This window comes from Silurus aristotelis (genome assembly GCF_946808225.1).
Source record: "Silurus aristotelis genome assembly, chromosome: 22".
NCBI classification, from domain to species: domain Eukaryota; kingdom Metazoa; phylum Chordata; class Actinopteri; order Siluriformes; family Siluridae; genus Silurus; species Silurus aristotelis.
In genome coordinates, this window is record NC_139595.1 from 2,908,083 (window position 1) to 2,936,048 (window position 27,966).

A 27,966-nucleotide genomic window follows, 5' to 3' on the forward strand; every position below is an offset into this window, starting at 1 on the left:
GAGGTTTTTTTTAGATACTTTTTTTTTGTGAATTCTCATATTTCCTGTCAGAAACTTTGCGCTCTTTTGTGATTTCTTTCATAACGAAACCTTGGATTAAACCAGGAATACTAAACATGATGAACTGAAAGTCTTCTTTAAAATGTCTTACAAGCTTCAGAATATCCTAGTTAGCACCAGTCAACACCACGGCTGAAGAATTCACCTGAGGCCACACACAAACCCAAAACACACACACACACACACACACACACACACACACACACACACACACACACACACACACACACACACACACACACACACACATTCACTGAGTTGCCTAAGGACAGTTCAGCACACCCAGTCCATCTACTATGGACCGAACTCAGCTTTATGGAGTTGTAACCATGCAGAATATATTTAAATATATTAAATATATACACAATTTTCATACAACCGTACAAATGTTCCACAGTTTATTTATTGCTATTGTTAATTTTTTTAATATGACATGGACAATATGATAGGACAATGTGTTTATTTCTTTATTGTTCCTTCAAATAACACTGTCACGTCAACATCTTCAAAGAAGCTCTAGTTTATGAACACTTTACTGTATTAAAGCCGACGAAACAGCGCCATCTGGCGGTTTTACTGATTATATACTTGAAATCTATATATCTATCTTTAAATTATAGACAATTTCGCACGCGTGTAAATAGGTGAAACATGTATGTAAGGCAAATTATGCAAAAGATTATTGAAAATAACGTTTAATATCGTTTAATAATTAAATTTGTCTCAGGTGATATTACTGGATTAAGGCAATAAATAAAGCAGTAATTCATATTGTTTGTAATTGTAATGCTGCTGATATGATGTCGCGTTATCAGTGTGTAAAACAGTGTGTGCGCGCACGTGCGGGCACGTGTGTGTGTATCCATGCGTGCGTTTAAGTGTGCCGCACATGCACTATTTATGAATTGACAATCTCAGAATGAAAGCGCCGGACGCATGCGCAGTAGAAGCAGAGTAGGCAAACGCGCAGCATCGCAGGGAATTAAACGCGCATGCGCAATCTCCAGCCTCCGCTTATACCATGGGATGCTGCTGATGCTGATGCTGCTGATGCTGATGCTGCTACGGCTGGAGAGAGATCCAGCGTGCCTGCTCGCCAGCAGGATGCCAAACTGATGCGTAAGGAAATGCGTCTGGGAGGCGTGTGTGTTCCAGAGCCAGACAGAATCCGAGGAGATGCGGTTAAGCGGAAAAAACCTCACGGATGCTCTTATGTCGCGCGCTGGTTACTCCATCCCGCTTCATCCAGCGAGTCGCCCTTGATGTAGGAGCAAAGCCTTCACGTCTTCAGCCATGAACACCACCGCAGTGTGTTTTCTTCACAAACCCAAAGCGAGGCTGGCGTGTGTGTGCGCCGCGCTGTTGTGGCTCCACGCATGCTGCTGGAGCGTGTGTGTGGTGGGGGCAGAGGACCACTTCAGCCCCGAGGTGAGTGGCGTAGAGTCGGCCCCTTCGGATTTCTCTTCCAGCATCTGCTGGGGCTCTTTTGAAGAGAGAGAGAGAGAGAGAGAGAGAGAGAGAGAGAGAGAGAGAGAGAGAGAGAGAGAGAGAGTAATAGGGGGGGGGTATAGGGGCTACGCATCACTCACGTTATCAACGTTACATGTGGATGTTATTCATTCACTTTGTCTCCGTTTTTATTGAAATGCCAGAGAAGACAGTTGAATGCCATCTGAGTCTTTTGTCTTCTGTTCTATTCTGTTCATTTCTTCTCCCTCATCGTGTTGGAATTCTGGGTTTCCATTTGCAGCCATGGGATTTTCTTCTGCTCTGTTTTTCTGCCGCTGTTCATTCCATTTCATTCTGTCCTGATTTATTCTTCACCATTGCTTTTGTCAGAAAATGTGAAGGCACACTTCTATTCTATTCTATTCTATTCTATTCTATTCTATTCTATTCTATTCTATTCTATTCTATTCTATTCTGTCAAATTCTTGGTTTATTCCATTTACTATTATAGAAATGTATGTTATGCTCATTACAGCCATTGTGCACTTCAAGTGTCCAAAATTACAGTCACTGCTTTCTATTCTATTCTATTCTATTCTATTCTATTCTATTCTATTCTATTCTATTCTATTCTATTCTACACAAAATTATATTTCACTGTTATACCTTAGAGATTCATATCCATACAATTTCTTCATGTAATTATCATTATAACTCCCATAGATTTTTACTCAGCTTGCATTCTATTCTATTCTATTCTATTCTATTCTATTCTATTCTATTCTATTCTATTCTATTCTATTCAGTATTATATAAATGTATTTTATGTTTACTGTAGCAAAATTGTAGCATCAGATTTTGAAAACATTACAGATAAGGTTATGTCTATTCTATTCTATTCTATTCTATTCTATTCTATTCTATTCTATTCTATTCTATTCTATCAAATTCTTGGTTTATTCCAGTTACTATTATAGAAATGTATGTTATGCTCATTACAGCCATTGTGCACTTTAAGTGTCCAAAATTACAGTTAATGCTTTCTATTCTATTCTATTCTATTCTATTCTATTCTATTCTATTCTATTCTATTCTATTCTATTCTATTCTATTCACCCAGCAAACAGTGCTGATGAACGCAAAAGGAAATGTTTTATTAACACCATGTAGTCAGCTAACTCAACTCTAATGAACACAAGATCTATTCATATCGTATAATCATGGACGCCTCTTTCCATTGTGAGCACAGGCCCGGGTGCAGCGGGTGGGAGGACAAGGTGTAGGCTGCGCAATGTAATGTGACAGCTCTATTATTGGCCCAGACCCTTCATTTACACTTCTGTTGTTTTATTGTACTGTAAGCCGTTGTTCAGACAGTCATTCAGTGACGTGCCAATAACTAGCCGGATATGAACTGACAGAAAGGAGGCTTTTATTAGTCTCAGTGTCCAAATGTTACAATTAAAAAAGTGCAGCACATAAAGAAATAATTTCTTATGTAATCTGCCTGCTTTCTCTCCTATATTTACATGACATGACAGAACAGTGTCTAACCACAAGGGACTGTAATTTTTTTTAGTCATCATTGGAGGCACACAGATGTATACAGTTGTGTAAGATGTCTTTGGATGTAGTAGCATGAAATTTTCCCTTCACTTGAACTAGGAGACCCGAAGCTATATCAGAATACCCTTGTGCAAAAGGAAACCTCATGAAAATATGCTTTACATGGGTTGGAGTGGAAGATTTCCAGTTAAACAGTATACAGCTTTGGGATGAATTGAAACACTGACTGCACCCCAGGCCTCCTCACCCTACCTACGTCAGAACCTGTGTGGCTGAATGAGCACAAATCTCCACAAACACCTTCCCAGAATAGTGTAGTTTATTATAACAACAAATAGGGACTGAATGTGGAATGGGATGTTCAGAAAGCACATATGGTCCGGTGTCTACAAACGGATGTGTCCATATAATGTCTATAGTTTGTATGTAGTCAATGAAATGTAATTTATAGTTGTAGATAAATAGTGAGAGAACTTCTGCTTTAGGGTGGGTTTCTAACACAAACATCGGTTCCTTGTTTCATTGTTGAAACACTATTTTAGGAGTGCCATGGTTAGTTTTTTAAAAGGTTTTCACATAACAGATATTGAAATGCCTTAATCATAAAAACTTAATTTCATGATTATTATTAAACTGCTTATCCAGTGCACACTTGTCATGTAATGAGAGCAAAGATACTACCTAGCATAAAAAATGCTAAGAATATTCATCGCATACTCCTTAATCAAGAGCAACGATTATCTTATTTAGTCAACAGGGCAGTTAAGGGTTAAGGGCCTTGTTTAGGAGCCCAGGAGCATCAGCTTAGAAACGTGTGATTTAAATGAAGAAAAATCCATGTCTTAATCACTAAGCTACCACTTTCACTAAACCAAAACACAACAAAGCTTAGCATAAAAATGAACACTGTCAACTAGGATGGTAAGATACACTAAATCGCATCAGTGCATCATCAAAAAAGTGAAAGTCGTGCGCGTTCTCTCAGCGCCACTTCTGCTACGTTAATACGACCGAGACCGAGAATATAGATTAACATGGCAGAGGTAGAGCTGCATCTTCCTGGAGAACAGAACAGGAAAATAAAGCCTTTTTTCTTTTTTGGATTACGTTTTGTGAAAGGGTCATGCGTTAGAAGTCAGAAGGCAAAAATTGCAAGAAATCAAAGAATGAAACAAAAGTGAACTATCTGTACTATATTAAATTACATAGCATTATATTTTTTTCCATTGCATCGCATTTCATTGAATCGCACTGGGTTAATTCAAATCGAAATCGGAAATCGCACTGCTTCGTAATGGGGTGAATCGCATCGGATCTCTTCGGTAGCTGATTCAGAAGTATCTTTAATGCATCTTATCGTTGGCTATGCATCGAGATGGGTTCCCTCTTGAGTCTGGTTCCTCTCAAGGTTTCTTCCTTATGCCGTCTCGGGGAGTTTTTCCTCGCCACAGTCGCCACCGGCTCGTTCATCAGGGACAAACTTACTTAGAAAGAACATATTCACTTTTAATCAACACATTATCTGTGTAAAGCTGCTTTGAGACAATATTCATTGTTAAAAGCGCAATACAAATGCAAATAAAAATGAATTGAATTGAATAGAATCGAATCGAGATGTGAATCGCGTAGGCCTCAGTTATTGAGATCCGCATCCCTACTGTGAACAATAGCACCAGACATGGACGACAATCATGAGACACAGAGTGTTGCAAAATAAAAGTGAGTGTGATTTAGGTGCAGAGATCATGTGACCTTATAAGGCATGTAATGGTGCTGATGGGAATTGAAGTCCAGGGCCATAATCAGTGTTACTGTTTATTTTAAAAAATTGTGGGGTTTCCTATAAGCTTTAACCTGACAAAATGAAAACATCCATCAGTTTAATCCATTTAAAAGTGCACAATGTCCAGGTTTCCAGCTAAAAGATAAATATCAAAGGGAGAAAAGATGAGTACCAATCGAGTGAGTAAGAAATGTACTACTTTATGGCTAAAACCCACACAAATACACGTACACAAATCATACGCAATTCCTCTCGCCCACTTTCTTCTCAATTGTGCCTGTGTAACACTGTCTTTTTACTTTTTGTGCTGCAGAGTCGTAGGCAGACTTAGGAGACTACAGATCAGTGGAGTGTGTGTGTGTGTGTGTGTGTGTGTGTGTGTGTGTGTGTGTGTGTGTGTGTGTGTGTGTGTGTGTGTGTGTGTGAGAGAGAGATAAGAAAGGTGATGGTGCTACTCTGCAGGCAGAAATCTGCTTCAGCCTGAAATACCTCTGAAGGAAAGAACCACGAGCAGACTTCAAACAGACTTGAAGGGAATTATTAGAGCAAATGGGGACAAAATATGGAATGCAATGCTCAAAAGGCATCTGCCAGACTTATGACGAGGTGTCCACAAAGTTTTGGCAATATAGTAACATCCACATTACAGTTACAAATATAAAAAACATCTAAAAGTCCAGAAATCCAGAGGCTGCTTTATATAAAAGAAGGGTTTATTTTGGCTTTATTTAGTATAGGTCTGCACTCCAGGGTCAAGGTTCCATGCAAGTGCCCTGAAATCCTAGGACTACATTCATACAACCTACTTTATCAAAACTGAACTCTATAAACCTTATGATATCCTTATGACAATCCGACAAAATATGAACCTTCATATGAACCTTAATCCAACACAATTTTGATGAAATCAGACCCAAACCCTCTGACCACTTTAACCCCGTGAAAGACCTTTTGGGATGGAATGTTGACTGTACCACAGACCTCCTCATCTTCTCAAAATCAACATGTTCACCAAGCAAAAATGTCATGGTCAGGAGTGCACTTTCTTTTGCCAATCTAGTGCATTTCACTTTTTTGGTACCATAAATAGTCCAGATATATAACAAATTTTTGAATGTATCACAATAACTGTTTGTACATTACATTGAACCTTTCATTGAATCAGCACGAGGTGGTATCAAAATTTCTAAACTGGTACTGGTACTATTAACTGGTACTATTGGTACCATGTGTGAACCTGAAAACATAAAACTGGCCAAATCTTCCACATTTGACATGACATACGCTTGACATACCGCGACGCTGCAACGAGTCGTTCGAGGTGTTTTGAGTGGCACGAGAGCGTAAGAACGTCATCACAAAGAGATCACGAAGACCTTTAAGGAGCTTCACCACTGAAAACATTTGGCAACCTCTGCATGACGATCGTTGGGGAACAATCCATACCTCAATTCTGCACCCACTTGCTTTTACTTGCTGTGGAATTGTCCAATCAAATTCTCTTCACGTTCGTTTTTAAAGACTTGTTATCACTTTATCTGTCATGCAAGAATGGGGAGGTGGAAGCTTAGTGGTTAAAGCATTGGACTTGGCAGCTGTAGGTTGTGAGTTCACTCCTGGGCCCCTGAGCAAGGCCCTTAACCCCATCACTGCTCAATGGATGACAGAACCTGCTCAATGCTGTAAATGTACAGCTCTGACCCAGTGGAATCATTTACAACACAAAATCTTTTGCGTTTTATTTTTATTTTCTTTCGACTTACATTTTCAGTATCTTACAAGATTTCTGTAGAAGTAGGAGTTGTGCAATGCTCCCGGTTGAAGACATGAAATAAGGATAAAACAGGATTTGGCTCTGTGACTTTGCACTTGAATCTTCAGTGCACAGCAGCTCCTTAGCAGACGACAGATGGAGACCAACATTTCTGCTTTGACACTTTTGATGATTGGCTGCTTCCAACCATAACCTCTAGATGTGGCTCAATTTAACTCCGTTTATCTACATTCACTTTCAATATAGAAACATTTCAAGTTTTTTTTTTTTATGTTTATCAGTTCACGTAAAGCGATTTCATGTCCAGAACATCACAGAATATTAAATAGAGTCATAATAAATACTCAGAAACCATAACTCTAACTGTAACAATGGTAACTGTAACAGTGGTAACTGGTAGCTCACTAATTATCCAGTAAACATACATTAATTTTAAGTCAAATTAACAAAGTAATAATTGACTCAACAGTTGATCCCAACAAACACAAAACAGGTGCACACAGTTGGGCAGCAAACCAGTAACCAGAGGAAAAAAGTTAGGGAAAATAAAAACTCATGGTGCTTGTCGCCATGGAAACCACAATGTAAATGAGGAATCAGTAATAATTGGCAAGCGAAACAAATCTATATTCAGTATTATTTTCTCTGCCAAAAACAAACGCAACAACAATGAGCTCCGAAGCCTTTCGCTGCGATTGGCCACACGGGAGTCGATACACACTCCTGAGTCATACAGCAATCGAAAAGTTGACGAGGAGGTCATTAAAAACAAAATTAAAATGCAAGAGCTGTGTGTAGGGCATGAAATTGAGGCCCTTTAAGCCTACACAAATATGTGATTTGCATATTGCGAGAGAAACACGCATGCAAGCAGATACACCCTCTTGTACTACTGTATTATTGGGATACAACGAGGGATCGATAAACACTGTAATGAAATTCGCTCTCCATGAAGAGAGGAAAACAGTGTAACTAGATGGGGATGGCTGAGGAAGTTGTCCCGGTTCCGGGCCAGGTGGAGACCCAGGGGATCCGTACACAAATAGAACTGGCCTATCAGTTTGTTCAAAAACTTTGGATTTGTCCCAGAAGAAGATCTTTTTTGTTCTAGACATTCCAGCAGGAGACTTATCACCATAATATAAGATTTGTCTTATGACCTAGATAGGTGTATTTTTAGCTGTCCTATACATACCGTGTACATTGCTTTATAAGGCCATCTGGATTTGTTTTTTCATCACAGCAACTCTAGCCAATAGTGGGGAAATGTGAGCTCGAGTATGCGAAAGATGGCAGATTTCTGAAAATAAAAATGCATGTCTATTTTCAGGTGTGATGGATTCCTGTAGGTATTACCAATATTATTCGTGTAACTCTAGTCCAAAACTAAAAAAATTTCAATAATAAACATATCTAAGCCACTAAAACTGAAGTCTAGAGCAGGTGTCTCCAATCACATGGGCTGAGACCCAGTACCAGGCCATGAAAGAGTCAAGTCAGAGAAGCATAATATATGAATAGATAGAAAAGACTTGACACTGTACTTTTTATCATGTGTTTTGCCATTTAATAGCCAATATTCAAATTGCATACAGCACAATTTTAGAAACCATCATTTCCACAGTTTTGGCTCTTTACATTTACGGAATTTAGCAGATGCCCTTATCCAGAGAGACTTAAAACTGAGCAGTTGAGAGTTAAGGGATTTGCTTAAGGGCCCACTAATGGCAGCTTGGTGGTGCTGGGATTTGAATTTGTGACCTTCTGATTCAGAGTCCAAAGTCTTCACCCAGGGGTTCAAAAATATTATTCTGTAAGGACCACAAACTTTGTTCTTTATTGGGGGGCCGGATCTGTAAAAGAAAATGACATGGGCCGGAGTGATTACCAAAATGATTGTGAAGATTTTATTACGATTTTAAATGAATTTTTTATGCCCCCTAATTCCAGATTCGTTTTTTATTTTGTTATGCACTGTACAGATAAATGTACAGATCGTTACTTATTCATACGGTTGGTGGGTGAATCTAACAAATATTATCAAAAATAGTTATATGTTAATAACTAGAGGTCAACTGATTTGGTTTTACTGATACCGATAGCTTGGTTGGATCATACTTGCCAATAATCGATTAATTAACTGATTTCTAAATGGTTACCGGATTAAAAACAAACACTCAATGTAAAATAGTACTGAACTTTATTAGAAAATAAATTAATAAAAAAAACAGTACTGAATCATGACAATCTGCTAAATGAAATAACCATGAATATATTCATTAATAAATATAATGACATAATTAATAAATAATAAATATAATATAGCGCTCTCTGTGCAGCACGCAGTCCCATGTGTAAAAACAAACAGCATGTAGCATCACTGATTTGCCTCTAGAGGCCGCTCTGATAATGACCGGAAGCCGGAAAAACTATCGGTATGGATTTTTGCAGATAGCTGATAGTTCCAGCAAATAAATATCGGTGCCTCAACCTCTATTAATAACTCAATAAAATAAAAATATATCCAGTATTTATAAAACCCCAACCATCTCACTAGGCGATCTGCAAGAAAATTTTCAAATCAAAACTGATCTGTAGTGTACAAAATCTTGGAGACCCCCTGGTCTAGAGCTAATTTGACACACAATTTCGCAAAGACTCATGAGCCTTACCCTTTGGCATGTGCTTTTTAATGGAAATGACATGTTACATTTCCTTTCCTTTTCGGCCTAAAACTAAGCCAGTTGGACGAATGTCTTGTGAAGAAGCCTCATTCTTATCTCAGCTCAGTACGGCTCATTTAACTGCCACAGCTAGATTAAAGTTGATGTATAGTTACTAGCATCACCTCATTATTCAGACACATACTCCACTTTTTCCAGATAAGAAGTTTCCTCCGACTCAGCAGGACAAATTAAATGATGACTTGTAAAACCTGCAGGAACGATAAAAAAAGATGATGAAGAAGAAGAAGAAGAAGAAGAAGAAGAAAATGTTATTCTGGCTGATGTGAAGACAGAATTTAAACTTAAACGCAAAATATTTATTTACTGATTCATTTCTTATATGCAACATACAAGCATTATGATGTGCAAACACATTCCTCTGAATAAAAAAAAACATCTGCATGTTCGTGTCCGCTTCAGAGCCGAACCTAATTTGATCTAATCTGAATCTGATATATAGCAAAACTAACAAGTGCTTGAGCTGCATATACTCCCAATGTGCTATTAAAAGCATTTTGGCAGCTACGTCAGCTTAAGAATTAACCCGCCTGCCTCAGACTGCACAACAGATCCGCTTCAGTGAGAAATTTTTTTCAGACCAGTAGCTTGATGATGCACGAGTGCTAAAACAGGAAGCGCATCATCAAGAACCGATGTCAAGTTTCTGTGTATTTGTGGAACCGAACGTAATTGATTTCACCCTGGACATAAAGAAGTGAACGAGCCTCGGCTTCTTGGTGTCTGCACAAATATGGCTGGTTTAATAACATCCTCAGGGCTTCAGGCGCTTCTCTGGAGAAGGACGTTAATCGATATTAAAAGACAAGTTGTTGAAAATGTTGGCTCATGCTGTGCTTTATGCCGTACTTTGGTATTGATTTGACATTAGCGCACTGGCAGCCTTTAAATATATTTAAGGCTTATTAAAGACTCATTTACCTGTTGACATATGAAGCGTTCACACCGGATGTGAATTAAGAAAAAAAAACCGTTCGGAATATAAAGTGTGTTTACTTCAGGATAGATCTGCTAGCACATCAACACAAATCCATTCATATGAATCATAAACTGCTTACCTAAAGAGACATCGTTTTTAACTGCAAAATGGCTCCCAAAATGGAAATAAATAAATTGCAAATGTACATTTTAACATAAGAAATGACTCCCTGAGATTTTACACCTAATGAGCGAGCCAGTGGCGACAATAGCAAGTAACACGCTGAAATGGAATAAGGAACAAACCAGACTCCGAAAAAAACATTTACATTTACAGCACATTTACGCTATTTGGCAGATGCTCTTATCCAGAGCCAGTTACAATTATCTCATTCATACAACTGAGCAGTTAAGGATTAAAGGCCTTACTCAAGAGGGCCTCCTTATCTGGGTGAAACCGAATGTCCATTCATTATAGTTCCATCATTATTAAGGTTATCAACTGTTCACTGCTGGGCACCTGAGTGCAAAAACTGTTTCATTTTACGACAGTTGCAGTTCGAAGCCATTAAAGCAGTTGATATTAGTTTTTATTAGTTATATTAGTTTTTTATATTAGTTTATATTATTCCAGATTAATCTTTTCCTGGTTCTTAAGTTTAACCTTCTATGGTAACCTCACGGATCTTTATGCTGTTTATGAGGGACGATCCTTCTATATTCTATTTTGTCATAAACATAAACGAACTTTGGGAAAAAAAGGTTTCAGCATAAACCATCAACAGACACTCACACACTATTTAGACCAACAAGGAACAAACAGGAGTTTTTTTGTATTGACGTATTGTCTAAATTAGATGTTGTTTCCCTGAAAGCATTTCTATTAACTCACATTGGAAAAGTTACTTTTTACTGAAAAATAAGGGGGAAAAATGACATATGACAACATATTTTGACTTTTATTTAACTTCTGTGGATTTTTTATTAGCTTTAGTAAGTATCTATGTTTAGTAAGTATTTTGATTAATTATTATTAGTAATATTTTATTATTATTATGATTATTATTATAATTATATATTATTATTATTAAGGTTTTATTTATTTATTTATTTATTTATTTATTTATTTATTTATTTATTTATTAATTGTTTTATTAAGTGTCTATAACTATAGAAAACTCCCTCTATACAAAGTCTGCTGGTTAGGAGAATGAAACACTGCACTGCAACTAATATTCACATAGATTTCTCATAATCAGTGCTTTTACTTTTGGTACTAAAATCGATTCAAAAGCAAGTAATTTTTTACTTTTACTCAAGTACAACTTTAGATAGAATACTTAAGTAAACAAGTAAAAACAGGGATTTTTTTTTAGTAGTATTTTTAAGAATGGTCCTCAGTCAAAATAATGTTTCTCAGTATTTTAATGCTACTACCATAGAAACTATAGAAGGCTCTGACACTGAAGAATCCTTTCATTCAGTGCAGTCAGCATTCCAATTTATCCCAAAGGTGTTCAAAAGATTTGAGATCAGAGTTCCGTTCAAGATCTTCCACACACTTCCATCCCATGTAAAGCATATCTTCATGGCTTTGTGCACAGGGGCATCTTCATGCTGGAACTGGTTTGGCTCGTCTAATTCAAGTGAAGGGAATATTTCATGCTCCTTCATCTTAAGACATCCTACACAATTGTGTGCTTCCAACTTTGTGCTAACATTCTAAGAATAAACAATTAATGGCTGGAGAAAATTGGGTAACCAAATACTTTTTGTTCATATAGTGTACACCAACACATGCTCAATCAATTTGGCTGGTCTAATCAGTGATTAAATGATGGCTAGGACACAAATCCAAACGCAAATGTTGTCTTAAGGTTTACAATATGTACAGCTAACAGCTAACCTTTTTTTTAGCATGTGAAAAAAGCTGTGAAGGAAGACTGTTTAGATGTGTCACAGGAACATAAGTGCAAATAGACACTTTATCCTCATCACAAAGCCTAAAGCGCAGGAAAGTATATATTGCAAATATAATGACGTTTTGCTATAAACCAAAGAGAGCCTTGGTGTTAGCCACAATGTTGTACATACATGCTTTCCTAAGATTTTGTCAAGGTTTTTGTATTCTGCCATCACTGACTATAAATCTATGACTATAAATTATGTTTTTTTTCCATTTTTCTTGTCAGGTTTGGCTACAAAGGTATGGCTACCTCCAGCCCACACAGCCCAACATGGGCGTCCTGCGCTCTGCTGGAACTGTTGATTCAGCCATCGCCGCCATGCAGCGTGTCTACGGCCTTAACGTCACGGGACATTTAGACCTGAGCACTATAGAGTGAGTACACACACAGACCCCCTAGGGATGGTAAGATTCGCCGATTTACATCAGTGCATCAGGATAAAAGTTTACGATGTGATGCATCTATCTTAAAAAGTGTGCAAGGGATACAAGTCAGCATTTGTTTCATGAAGCATAATTTTTGACATCAGTAAAAAACAATTTATTTATTAATTCATTCATTCATTTTCTCCCGCTTATCCGTAATTCGGGTCGCGGGGGCAGCAGTCTAAGCAGGCCCCCACCTTCGACTGCTGCCCAATCCTCACAGCACCGTCCCTTACGGTCCCTCCTGCAGGTGGTGAGCCCACGGGAAGCAATTTATTTATACAGTCATAAATGTATTACGACATTCCGAAGCTATATATATATTTATTTATTTATTCTTATTTTTTTTTTTTTGTTGGAGGTGATTGTTGTATCTCCAAAATGTCGAGTGGTCATAGGTTGAAGTCTGATTGTTTAAATAAATATTTTTTTACCGATGCAATTATGTTCAAAATGATGCTTCCTGAAACAAATGCTGACTTGAATCCCATGCACACACACAAAAAAAAAATAAAAAAAAAAAATAAAAAAAAAAAAATATATATATATATATATATTTAAAAAAATAAATTATTTGTACTTTGTAAAAAAAAAAAAATGTAATGTGTTTACAGTGCTTCTTTATGTCTGCGTCAAGTTTTTAATAATCTAAAAAACATATATATGGGCAAATATGGATGCTTTACGCAAATACATGTTTATTATTAGTGAATCCAAATTCAACCTAGACCATGAAGACAAAATATTCTTGTAAATGTTTTAAAGTAATTATGGTGAATTACGTAAATCATCAGAACACCGAACGGAACTTTTGCTGTGTTTCCACACGGACGGTTTTAATTGCCGGATGTGTGCATCATGGTGTATTTTGGGGCTTGATTTGAGACTTGGCACATCAAACAGAAATGCTCGCTGCATGAATCGCACGTTAAGAAAATTAGTCACATTAAAATATATGAGCGTTAACGAGTTATTAACGCGTAAATTTTGACAGCAGTAATTTATATCTTAAATTATTAGTGATTATATTACAAATCGTATTTGTTTACATACACTGTATAGACAAAAGTATTTGTACACCTGACTTTTCCAGCCAAATGCAGTCCATCCCTAACCTGTTAAAGACACAATTGTATAGGGCGTCTCTGCATGAGGTACGATAAAATTTAATAAAAACCTGTTCCAACATGACAGTGGGTTGGAGTGGAAAATCTCCTGCTATCGAGCTCTTTGTCGCTAAATGATCATAAATCTCCACAAGCACACTCCAAAATCTTGTGAAACATCTTCCCAGAAGAATGAAGAAATATATATATATAATTTGTTATAATATATATTATAACAGAAATAAGAACTAAATGTGGAATGGAATGTACAAAAAGCACAAACCAATCTTGTTCACAAACTTTTGTCCATATTGTGTATGTATGTCGGTAATTTGACTTACCTTTATCTTTTTAAACATCTTTTATAATTAAACTTTCCCTGTTCTACTTTCAATGTGTACACTGAAATGTGTGCTTTTTTCTGACACAGATTTCAACATCATCATCATAATCACCATCAACACCTTAGACGTTTAAATTTGCTGAGTCATGCTATAATCCCAGAACAGGACGTGCTTTTAAAAGCACGCACAAATGACTCATATGTATGCTTTGGCATTAAACTCAGGTATCTAAGGCAATATATTAACAAAAAAAAAAAAACATTTATTGGTACCTTAGGATACTGTTTTTTCAATAATGCATTGATGGCACAATAAAGTGGCACACTAAAGTGTACAAAATCGCTGAGTAGTCAGTAATGAACAGCTCGAAAACAGACACAGCAAAACCCAGCTACCAATCGATGATTTAACCTTCGAGGGCATTTCACAATCTCTTCAAAGCTTAGATCTCTAAAAAAATGATATTCAGCATCTTTCACTGCTACCAGCTATGCAATACAGTCAATCTGTGCCCGGAACAGCTGTGTGTGTGTGTGTGTGTGTGTGTGTGTGTGTGTGTGTGTGTGTGTGTGTGTGTGTGTGTGTGTGTGTGTGTGTGTGTGTGTGTCTTTTTAGAATACTTCTGAAATCAGTGTTTTCTAAGGAAGTATCTGTATATTTAAAGATTTTAAGGTTTTTGGCAGCACTATAATTCAGTGCAAAAGACTTAGCATTGTTTGTTGATAACTGAATAATCATTTAATTTGAACTTATCTAATAAAAGTGATCAAGTAACAAGCAGTGCTTGTGATATCAGACTAATACTGAGCTTTATCATTTGGCCTGTACACACGGCAGTCACTGTGAATCTTTAGACTGCTAGTTTGCTTTATTAACCATCCTGGAGTTTCTCTCAGGTGGATGAAGAAGCCCAGGTGCGGAGTTCCAGATCAGGTCAGGAGACTGTCCGGCTCACCGTCACGGACACGTCGATACGCGCTCACGGGACAAAAGTGGCAGCGCACGCACATCACTTACAGGTAAGCGTATTTTGTATTGGATATAATGGAATAACAACTACGTCATCAAAGATAACATTATAGAGGCAAAAGTATTGTGACACCTGACTTTTCCAGCCATGTTTGGTTTCTTTTTCCACACTTTTCCCACAAAGTTAAAAAACATATGGACGTCTTTGAATGCAAAAGCAATACATTTTCCCTTCACTTAAACTAGGATACCCAAACCTGATCCAACATGACAAAGCCACTGTGCATTTATATTTACAGCCATTTACATTTACATCCTTATCCAGAGTGACTTACATTTATCTCAACTCAGCAGCTATGGGTTTAAGGGTCTTGCTCAGGGGCCCGGGTGTGGCAGCTTGTTGTTAACCACTAAGCTACCATCTGTGCACAAAGCCAGTTCCACACAAATCTGCTTTTCATGTGTAAGATGGGTGTGAAAAATCTTCAGAGCTCTCATCCCAACACTATTAAACACATTCAGTAGGAACTGGAATGCTGATGGCACCACGGGTTTCCTCAAGTCATCTACATCAGGCGGACGTAGATGACTTGAGCACAAATCTCCAAAAGCACAGTGCAAAATCTAGTGGAACATCTTCCCAGAAGATCAGGGGTTTTTATAACTTCAAATAGGGACTAAATATTGAATGTTATTGAAAGCACACAATCTTATTATCAGCTGTCCACAAATTATTGTCTGTTCTGTAGTCTATATCCATTTATAGTTACACTATAAACACTGTACACTGTGAAACACTCACTTATGATTTGGCAGTTTTGAACTATAATAACTTATTTTTGTGGGAAAATAAAATGAAAAGTTACAGCTTTACCCCTCACCTTATAAGGGGCCCTTCCATAAATGGTAGTTAATCCTCACTGTATTAATACCCATAACTACTAGAAGTTATTAACACATAACTACTGGGTTATTGCCGGGGAGGAGATGCTACTGGGTCCCAAGGACGTTCTGGGGAAAGTATCTATATTACCCAAATATATAAACTAAACTGGTAAAACATTTTTAGTTCACTAAACATTTAATAATAAACATGTACCGATTTCTTGTTTTCACAATTTAGTTTCAACAAAAATGCTCAAATATACAACGTAAAAACTCTTTTGACCTGAACTGAGAGCACATCTTGTCCTAAGTTTGGTTCAGAAGGCGTTACAGTCCTAACTAAAGGCCAGCAAACTGATTCAAGGACAGTCGAGGCAGATTGTGTCCAATGGCTGCAAAATCCTACTTTCCAATCCTTCACACTGCACTGGAGATATACTCAAGCATAAAATAACCTCCACCAGTGACTTTAGCCATTATAATTTACTGGAGATTAGTCTTTGAAGGGAAATGGAGGGAGTTCTCACCTCAATTTAGACTAGCCTGGTTACAGTGGGCGATAACGGGAAAATGATTTATTAAAAATCTGCCGCTTTTTTTTCTCCTCTTGACGAGCCGCCTATGCAGATGGAACGTGAATGAGGCCAAAATCTGGCAGCTGTTGACGACTCTTTAATGAGAGAGAGAGAGAGAGAGAGAGAGAGAGAGAGAGAGAGAGAGAGAGAGAAGTGAATGAATGAGATAAAGGAGATTTTCAGCTTCTTCCCGTCTGTCAGCCAGAGATTAAGCCTTCGTGGTGCAAAGTTCGGCAAAGCCGCCACTTCCTAAACTTCACTGTTGAGTTCTTAGAAACTGAAAAAAACAAAAAAACAAATCACTTTTCTGTTTGTTCTATGTGCAGGCAATCCATCATCCTAATAGGCCGCTATGAAATTTGTGCCGGTGCTTGGCCTTTTGTGCTGGTATTTTTTTATAATGGTTATGATAACAATGTAGAAAGAAGAAACTGTACCTTGGTCAGAAGCAAAAAGAAAAAAAAAAGAAGAAAATCAATAGTCTTTGCACCTGTTGTGAAGCAGAGGGAATATATCATAGAAAAGATGGTTGTGTTTTTTCAGTGAACCATTTAACATTGAGCTGTTCCATGTGAATGTAATTGGGTGTAGGTTATTTATTTGATTCTGTGCCTGTCAAACGATGTTCTAATGGTACAATTTTTTTTTATGTGATGCCCAAATGAAAGAGCACTTGAGCACAAAGTGCATTGGGGTTACGAGAGGTTTGCGGTTTGAATCTCCAGCCATAGAAACTTTGAACTTTTTAAGCTATAAATGCCCTCTAAACAATGCCAAAGACATTGAAAATTTTATTTTAAAAATCTCATATCATATCTGTATTTGTTAATAAAGGTTGGCTTTCAAATTAAAATTTCCAGTAGTTATCAATAGAGGTCGAGGCACCGGAACTATCAGCTATTGGCAAAAATTCATACCTATAGTTTTTCCGGGTTTCGGTCTGCCGTAATTACAAGAGCAGCCTCTATAGGCGATTTATTGACACTACGTGCTGTTTGTTTTGACACATGGGATGGTGGGCCGCACAGATATATCATATAATATATATATATATATATTAATTATAACTTATTAATTCAATAATTATATTGAATATATGAATATATATATTATTTTTTTATCCAAGTACGATCCAACCTAGCTATCGGTATATAAGTATTTACCTTGCCCAATTATTTGTTAGATTCACCTTCCAAACAAATGCTTATGCATAGGAAAGTTAGTGTTTTGATTTGTTTCAATAGCAATGAATATAAAAAAATGTCAATATATTAATAATAATGCTCTTAATCTAGCATTAGGAGGCATCATAAATACATTTATCATAAATCATAATAAAATCTCCACAATAATACTGGTAGTTACTCTGGCTAATGTCATTTATTGTTACAGACCAACTGAGACCCCATTAAACTGAACTTGTGACCTTCTGATCCAGAGTCCAATCCTTTAACCACAAGCTACCCCTTCTTGGATACATGACAAGAAGATACATGACATATCTCAGTTCCATGTTTAAATGAAAGACAAATTTCATCCGTAACCTTTACTAATAAACCATGTTTTTCCTTCAGTATTAAGAATGTGACCCCAAAGGTGGGCGCACGGGAGACTCACGAAGCCATCCGGAGGGCATTTGACGTGTGGCAGAGCGTTACGCCTCTGAACTTCGAGGCTGTTCCATACAGTGCGCTGGAGAGCGGTAAGCGTGACGTAGACATCACCATTATCTTTGCATCCGGTTTCCATGGTGACAGCTCTCCGTTCGATGGAGAAGGTGGCTTCTTGGCTCACGCATACTTCCCCGGGCCTGGGATAGGGGGTGATACGCATTTTGACTCAGATGAACCCTGGACCTTGGGCAACCCCAACCATGATGGTGAGAGAACGGCAGGTTAGGGGCTTTTTGTTGTTTGTTTGTGCAAGTCGTTCCATCTTTCTCAATCCAGATGACATTAACAAATTAATTGAAGGACCTAAATAAAGAATTTTTTTTTAAATTAAATAGGTATAATGCTATGGCAGTAAAAATTGTGCATATACATATATGTTTGTGTGGACTCTTTATACCACAAGGCAATTTAATACACAATTTTAATTTGGTCAGATGGTTCTGCCAATCTGCCACAAATCTTGGAAGTTGCGAACACTACAATACAGTTTTAGACAGAACCAAAATATAAACCAAAATAATTGCTGCTTTAAAAAAAAATTATATAAAAAGAAAACACATGATAACAAGTCAATGAGGTATTTTAAAATAGATGAGATTACCTTCAAACTGTTATCTGCATTAATTTATTAGCGAATGTCAGGTGCTAAAAACAGCTTGTATGATCAATCAAATTTTTTTGTTTAGTTTGTGGTTTTGTAAATGTTCTGTCCATGTTTGTTTGTGTGTCAGAGAGCCTATGTTTGTATAGCGAAATTCGACAAGACAATGTTGTTCTTGTTCCAGACATGTTGTTTGTAATGCACATCCATTAGCCGAGAGGTAATCAGATTGTCATTGTGCCGTGAGCCATAATAACTAGTCTGGCTCATCGAAAAAGGGCTTTTAAGATGCTCCTGTGCCTGTGCTGAACATCTCCATCATGGCCATAATGGATACTGACAGCTACGCTTCATACTGCAGTCTGCCTAAAAGACAGATAAAGCTCTGGCATGCCTGTCTGCTTTTATACAATCTTTATCGCTACATGACATTCAATTTTATGGACTTCCATATGTTTTGCATTCAAGGCTCTGTAAAAATGTTCGAACTAGAAACCTGGGAGTTGTTTGTTTGGATCCCACACACTGTTACACTTTTGTGACAAACACTAAAACTTATAACATTGATTTTAGTTCTGATTTCTATATTCAAATTATTATAAATTATTCCCAAGGTCATGAATTATTACTATTATGTAGTTAAGTTTGTTATAGGCTTGGCAGCATGCCATGTAGGAGCTTCTCATAATGAGGATCTCATGTCAAATAGTTGCGACGGTATTATTAGATTTCTCTCTTTATTCATTTCTTGCTAGCATTAGATATACACAGAGAAAGTTTACAAAAAAAAAAAATAATTCATAAAAAAACATAATCTGGGAGTGAGAAATGCTTGAGATCACTTATATTAGCTAGTTGGATATAACAGCTAGTCACATATGCTATTTAGCTACAGTTTCCCAGCAGTTATTATGGTCTGTTTAGCTAGCTGGAAAAATTTGTAAGTTACGTTTATAGTTAGCTACTTCTACAAATTATGTAGACCAGAGTGTTTAACCCATATATATCCTGTTTTATTTTAGCTAAATTTTCCCAATTATTTACAAGCACTTCCTATTTCACTTCCTTAGTGCCTAGCTTTATAATGCTCAAAAAGCTGCGTCCTGATAACACTGGAATTGTTTCTGTGTTTTCTCCTTCATCCATAATTCATAAAAAGAAAAAAAAGCTTGTCTCTGCTGTGCTTTTTGTAGCCATTACCATAATCTGCTCTACTTTTGTGTGTCTGAGTGTGTACTTCAGCGTGATCACGCAGCTCAATTGCCCTTGTGCGTTATCACAGGGAATGACCTGTTCTTGGTGGCCGTCCATGAGCTGGGCCATGCTCTGGGTCTGGAGCACTCAAACGACCCCACCGCGATAATGGCCCCATTTTACCAGTACATGGACACAGAGAGCTTCAAATTGCCTCACGATGATCTACAAGGCATCCAGAAAATATACGGTAATATAAAAAGAAATCTAAATCGCAATTTAGAACATGATTTCTCTCATTGTTTGACCTTTGTTACATTATTGAAAGTGAACAATCTATATATTGCTCTATAGGCGAAAGTTTGTTAGCTGCAATTTTAACTTTTTTTCACTTCTCAAAAACTCAGAAATCAACATTTATACAGGATACTAAACAGAACAGGACACTAGGGACAGGAGAGAGAAAATCTAATCAACAAAGGCAAATTAATATAAATGGATCCAAATGCAGACAGTTTACTTGTAAATTAAAAACATTTTCTATGGCTAAACCAAATTAAAATATATCTGCTAGATTTTCAGAGGTTTTATCATCGCTGATTTTCTCATCATTTAAACATATGCTGATAAATACAGAATATAAACAAAATTAATGGGACACCTGACTTTTTTAGACATATCTGGTTCCATTCCAATCTGTTACCGTACAATTGGAGGCTCTGGATAATATAACACACAATCTTCCCTTCACTTGAACTAGGAGACCCAAACCTGTTCCATCAGGACAATACCCCTATGTGCCAAGACAGCTCCATGAAGATCTGCTTTACATGGGTTGGAATGAAAGATCTTGAGTGTCCTGCTGTAGAGCTCTGACTCTCAAACCTATTGAACACCTTTTGGTTGAATTGGAACACAACCCAGGGCTTCTCACCTCACCTACATCAGTATCTGACTTTACTAACAACCTTGTGGATGAATGAATCTCACACATATCTCCACAAAATCTAGTGGTACATCTTCCTAGAAGAGTGGAGGTTATTATGAAAGCAAATGGGGACTAAATCTAAAATGGTATGTTCAAAAAAGCACATACTAATCTTCTGGTGAGGTGTCCACCAACGTCCATATATCTTCATAGCTATGAATAAAAATGACAAAACGATTAATAGACACCGAAGTAGTCTTCATTATAATTGTTGTGTAAATGCCCATGCAACATGTTTTACGAATAAATTCCTGGATATCCTGCTTATTGAATTAAGCACATGGTCCATATCCGATCAGATAACACAGGCAGACAAAGCTAATGAAGGTAAATTCAATCTCTTGATAATTCCAGGTCCTCCAGATAGAAACCCTCAGCCAACCCGCTTGTTCACGACGGCGCCACCTCCTCGCCTTCACCCTCCATCGGATCCTCGGAAGCACGACCGGCAGAGCCGTCCTCATAGGCCGCCACAAAAATCCAAACCCACGAACCCCAACTCCAAACCTAGCATCTGCGATGGTGGTTTTAACACCCTGGCCATCCTGCGCCAAGAGCTGTTTGTCTTCAAGGTAACTGCCCTGGAACCTCACTAGGACTAATTCATTTTCAGATATTTTATTTTGCACTTGTAACTCATCGAGATACATCAACTCAAATGACCCCATGGAATAATGCTTTACAGGGTGTGCGTTCACATTAAACTTTAATAAGTGCATTAACGTGCATTAATATGCCGTATAATGGCTTTCTGAATAGGACCAGTGGTTCTGGAGGGTGCGTGATAACTCGGTGGTGCCCGGCTACCCCATGCAGATCAGTTACTTCTGGAAAGGGTTGCCCCCCAAGATCGACGCTGTCTATGAGAACAGCGAGGGCAAGTTTGTCTTCTTCAAAGGTGAGGCCACTTTCTGCTTACATCATTTGTTTTAATGAAACTTGGTACATGGTTAGAAGAGAACAGGTTTCAGATAAAACCTGTTCGGAAGAGCTGAACTTACCAGAAGGCTGATTTGGATTTGACACACCAGCTGATGACATTTCACGATTCTTGTGTTCCTTGGCAAATACCAATTAACGTACAAGGTGGATTCCTTACTCTTTTTTTCCTTAAAGGCCATCGCTTCTGGGTGTTCAAGGACACCACTCTGCAGCCCACGTACCCTCAGGACATCTCTCTGTTCGGCACTGGGATGCCTTCTCAAAACATCGAGACGGCGGTGTGGTGGGAAGAAGTGGCTAAAACCTATTTTTTCAAAGGGGACAGGTGAGTCAAATCAGAGTCCTATTTTCAACACTGTGATGTAAAGAGGACGGAGCTGAGTCACTGCTGTTTTCAAGTCTCCTTTAAATGCCTCTGAACAACCCCAAACACATTAATGTCCTGTCGAGGGAGGACTTCAAGAAAATATATTCTTCGGGTCAGTGGACATCAAACAAACAAGAGTTACACAATCAAAGATATGTTATATCATTTTTAGTAGCATGATATTAGTTTCTTGGGAATTTTTCAAGAAAATCTAGCAAGATAGGGCTTTTCATTAATCATATATCAAGAAATTAGCTAGTTCCAATTAGGGGGTGACCCTGAAGAGTTGAAGATTTGATGCTTTGATAGGAGAAGACTCGAATCTTTGCGGAGGTGTTATAAAACGAGGATCGTGCCATTTTGTTTAAATGGGGGTTCTCAATGTCTGATTTCTCATTGACCTACCGGTTTTCTTCCAATAAGTTAATATACAGCCTATTATGATAATGCTGTTAAAAAAGTGACAAAAATACTCATTTACTAAATATTTTTAACACGTACAAATAAATGCAACCCCCCCCTGACAGTTTCACTTTCCTCAATCTCTGACACAGATTTAAATATTTAACAGTGTATGGAAGATTCTAAAAGGTATATTCTGTTCTAAATTAATTATGTAAATTAATATTTTGATTGTTTTCCAATGCGCCGATATTGCTCGGTACTTAGAGCGCGCTCAGACAGGCGATTTCATTCGACACGTTACACGTGAAATGCAAATCCTGTCTGCCGTTTGGCCTTTCTGCAGCTATTTGTTATTTTTTTAGCTTTATCGAACAAAATTTTTTTTAAACACATTTTGTTCTATTTTTTTTCTGCGATGTTTCTTTACAACATGGCTTTAAAACGTTTAAAAAAATTATTGGTTATTTATTTAAAAAAATTTTGTTTGTAACAAGTATGAGGTAGTATGTACTGAAAGAGTGTTTATATAGTAACTTAAATGTTAAAAATGGCCTTGGTTCAGGTACTGGAGGTACAATGAAGACATTCGGAGTATGGATCCTGGTTATCCCAAACCAATCACTATTTGGAAGGGCATCCCAGATTCTCCTCAGGGTGCCTTTGTGGATAAAGCTAATGGTGGGTCCATTTCTTTCTACTCTTGAACTTAAAATTGTTTGGAAAACACTCCTGGGTAACATTAATGAAGTGAATGAAATTTTGATACTGTACTTAAGTAGCTTTTTTATTGCGTATCTGTACTTTACTGAAGTATGTCCATTTGGGGAGACTTTTACTTTAACTTTACTACACGACGCTACATTTCAAAGTCAAATAACTTACTACTAAAACTTAACTGGTCAAACATGCAGCAATCCACCAATCAGGGTCGAGCGCACGCTGTGTTTTGAATTTGTTTTGATTGCCGCTTGGTGTATCTACTGATCACCAACAACAGTTCAGCATCAGTTCAACAGCAACTAGAACACTTTGAGAGGAATGAATGATGGAAGAAACTTCTGAGTCGAACTCACCACATCACACGTGGCCTCATTTATTTTACTTACTTATTTTTTTAGGAAGGTTGTGGGCTCATGATAATTGTAATAGAAATCAATCAGTGTTTGAGTCATTAATATCATTCTAATAATAGATCAGTGTGCTGAGAGTCACATTCGAGTCTTTTCACATAAACTGAGTTGATGAAGTAAAAAGTCTGGTGATAAAAATTAAAATAGAAACATTATAGCCATAATAAATCATAGTAATTTAGATACTTCAGTACATTTAAGGGCAAACAATTTTGTACTTTTACTCAAGTTTCAATGGAGCACGATTACCTTTACTGGGTAATATTTTATCGAGTGTATCTCTTCTTTAACTCAAGTACACTGTTTGTGTACTTCATCCACCACTGCTGGAGAATATAGTTATAGGTCAGAGCCGAAGAAACTGTAATTGTTATTGAGTGTGTATTTGTGTTGCGTAATTCTATTTATTACATAATGCGTTTTTATGTGTAAATTACTTTTTTTTTTCCAGCCATACAAGTTGTTTAGAATTTGGTATTATTAACATTAATCACTTGTCTGACTGATGTGGTACAATAGCAATTAACACATTAATATTAACATAAAAATTTTGAATTCATTCTGTAAAAACACAGGCTTCACGTATTTCTACAAGGGAAAAGAGTACTGGAAGTTCAATAACAGGAGGCTGCGGGTAGAACCGGGGTACCCCAGGTCCATCCTGCGAGATTTCATGGGCTGCGATGGCCTGCCTTCTGACCCCGACTGGGACTGGCGGCTGCCACAGGATGATGAGCCACCACATTACGAGCATGACGACGTGGATATCGTGCGCAAACCCGAGGGCACGGGCGGCACAGAAAAAGCTGTGGCCATCGCCATACCCTGCGTGCTAGCCCTATGCCTCATGGTCCTACTGCACACTGTTTTCCGAGTCAAGCGTAAGGACACCAAGCGCCACATACTGTACTGCAAGCGCTCTATGCAGGAATGGGTTTGAAAAGTGGGGGGTTCTGACTTCCCCATTCCAAGACATGTGGGATGTGCCAATGTGTCTTACCTGAGGGTTGGTGTTGAACCTCAGTCTCTCATGAGAGGGAGGAGGAAAGAAATGGACAGCATGCCCACGTCCTAATTGTGGTGTCGGCTTTTCCCAGGAGCGCCGTGTCGTTATGTGTGTGTCATGTCAGGCCTCCGTTCTCGACTGTCCGCAGTCGTTTTTTTTAAAACTAGAACCAGATCTCAATGAAATAATCACTAAAGGACAGACATTTTCGAATTAAAAAAAAAAAAGAAGAAAAGAATCTCTTACTGCTTATCAGCTTCACATAAAGTGTGGACTCTTACATATGTTTTAAGAACTGATACTCAAACCAAAACACCTTTGGTTTCCAAAGACAATGCTTTTTTTCTTAGATCTTACCATAGATCTTAGTCGGAACATAAATTAACTGTGCATACGTTTTCAGGTTTCGTGCGTTCTATATTTCTATCATCAGCTTTTACAATCTCCAACTCTATCTGTGATATTTAGTTGAATGCCTTAAGCACATATTTCTTTTTCTGTATATGTGTGCTCGTGTGTAAGGGTGAGGTGTGTTATACATGTACGATAACAAATGGCTTGGAACCTATTGCCAAGTGCAAAGGTTTGCATACCTTTAGGCCAAAACAAGAGATAAAATGCTTAGGTTTAGAGATCAGATCTCACAACACCGAAACCCGAAACTAATTTCTTGGAGAAAATGTGACCTTCTGTATAAATCAATGTGTTTTAATATGGTATTGAGATATGCTACAAATTTCCAGCAAATCTCTAACATTTAACAAACTTCACTAAGGTAATATTGTCATTCACATTATTACAGGAGACTAAAAAAAAACCCATAATGAAATAATTGTTATATTTTGTGGAAAACAGGGTTCAGTACCAGCCGCATTCATTTATACAGCGTTTGTTCCTGAAATGACTTTCAAGCTGCGGGAAATCACAAAGCAGGTGCTAAATGAATCAGATGACAGAATCTGCACTGCATTGTGAACTTTTGGGTTATTTATTGATACATGCAGAAGCAGATAATATGTTAATGTTATCTTATTTGCAGTCGTCCATCGAGCCTCAGTAGAAACTGTTAAAAAAAACGGGTTTTGGTTTGTTTTTGTCATTTTGAAAAATTCATAATGAAAAGAAGTCTTTACATCAGGGATTTTATGTTTTTTTTTTTTTATATTTATTTAAATTTTTTTCTGTTGTTTTTGCCTTATAGTTTGTTTTGTCAAAGGTCACACAACCTTAAATTTTTACTTCTTCTAAATTCTTTTTTCGTTGTTTTTCTTCCAAATCTTTTTTTCTCCCAGTAAAATTTTATTGTATATACAATTTTTTTTGCACTCAATTGTACAAGATGCTTAAATGTATTTATTTCACGTTTGTTTTATTTAGGAAAGGTCTTCCAGGTTCAAATATGTGAAAGAAGCAGTAAAAATCCGACATGTTGTTTAGCATTCAGAATAATCTATTAATCGAATATACTGGAAATATTATGATGTAGAATACAAAATGTAGAAACGTGTAGAAACGTCAGAGACGTTAAAGAAATTTTAGCGTAGCACTATATTTGATGAGAAAATGCACTGAACTAAACATAATATTAACCACAATAATTCAAAAAATTTACTTTAAATAAGCTCAGATGGATGTTTATGGCTTTATTACAGGTTTTATACTGAAACTGGTTTAGTGATAGAAAAAATTTGTCTGATGAAATCAAGAATTAAAGAGTATCATAATTAAAAAAGAGATTTTTTTCAAGCAATTTTAACTATTAAACAATAATATGATTTTTTTTTTCTAATTTCAATTTTTCATTCATCCTTTTGTTCTGCTGGGTTTTTTTTTTTTTTTAATGTTTGATTTCTGACATCCTCAGAAGTCATTCAAGCTCTCCAGGATTCATTAATGAGCTGATGGGGGGCTGTGTGGCTGTTAGAAATCTCCAGCATTGGCACCGCTCCAATCCAATTAACAACTTCCTGAAACGCGAGATCACACGGGGATGGAACACACAGACTTCACAATGTTATCGATATGGCAACTTTCTGAACTCTGCCTTTGGAAACAAGATGTATATATTCGAACATGCTGTAAATATCTCATATACTGTCTTGAATATGGATGTGAAGGGCAGATTATACAGTATTAAATACTAAGATATCAGTCGGATCTGTTGTGTGTCTTGGTGTATCTTGGTGTGTGTGTGTGTGTGTGTGTGTGTGTGTGTGTGTGTGTGTGTGTGTGTGTGTGTGTGTGTGAGATTCTTTTGAATGTGATTAATGATTTTTGAATCAGCAACCTCATGTATTTGTGTTGTTCCAATCTCAGTGGCTCACGGAGGAAGAAATGGGAGCCAGGAGACAAGTGACCTATTAATTGAAATTGATGTTTGTGGATGATATTGTGATTTGTGGTGAGAGTAGGGAGCAGGTTGAGAAGATCCTGGAGAGGTGGAGGTACATGCTGGAGAGAAGGGGAATGAAAGTCAGTAGGAGTAAGACAGAGTACATGTGTGTGAATGAGAGGGTGGGCAGTAGAGTGGTGCGGTTGCAGGGAGAAGAGGTGGAAAAGGTGGAGGAGTTCAGGTACCTGGGGTCAACAGTGCAAAGTAATGGAGAGTGTGTTAGAGAAGTAAAGAAAAGAGTGCAGGCAGGGTGGAGTGGGTGGAGAAGAGTGATAGCAGGAGTGATTTGTGATAGAAGAGTATCTGTGAGAGTGAAAGGGAAAGTTTATAGGACTGTGGTGAGACCTGAGATGTTGTATGGATTAGAGACAGTGGCATTGAGTAAAAGACAGGAGGTGGAGCTGGAGGTAGCAGAGCTGAAGATGTTGAGGTTTTTGTTGGGAGTGACGACGATGGACAGGATTAGAAAATAGTTTATTAGAGGGACGGCGCATGTAGGACGTTTTGGAGACAAGGTGAGGGAGGTGAGATTGAGATGGTTTGGACATGTGCAGAGGAGGGACATGGGGTATATCAGTAGGAGAATGCTGAGGATGGAGCCACCAGGAAGGAGGAAAAGAGGAAGACCAAGGTTTTATGGATGTGGTGAGGGAAGACATGCAGGTAGTTGGGTTAAAAGAGGCAGATGTGGAGGACAGGGGGG

At 37.6% G+C, this 27,966-nt stretch overlaps 1 protein-coding gene across 2 annotated transcripts; it reads left to right on the forward strand.

Moving 5' to 3' along the window:
- Positions 1-937: 937 nt before the first annotated feature.
- mmp16b (matrix metallopeptidase 16b (membrane-inserted)) lies at positions 938-27,028 on the forward strand. Of its 2 annotated transcripts, none has more exons than XM_083525115.1 (10): positions 938-1,488; positions 12,487-12,635; positions 15,033-15,155; positions 18,140-18,459; positions 20,122-20,283; positions 21,376-21,593; positions 21,781-21,919; positions 22,138-22,288; positions 23,298-23,413; positions 24,441-27,028. In XM_083525115.1, exons 1-10 carry the CDS (start codon positions 1,354-1,356, stop codon positions 24,803-24,805), a joined length of 1,878 nt encoding a protein of 625 aa, XP_083381241.1. In that variant the 5' UTR covers positions 938-1,353; the 3' UTR covers positions 24,806-27,028. The 2 variants fall into 2 exon arrangements, with proteins under 2 accessions (XP_083381241.1, XP_083381242.1); XM_083525116.1 differs by having other exon boundaries at positions 943-1,488; positions 18,140-18,444.
- The last annotated feature ends 938 nt before the right edge of the window (positions 27,029-27,966 follow it).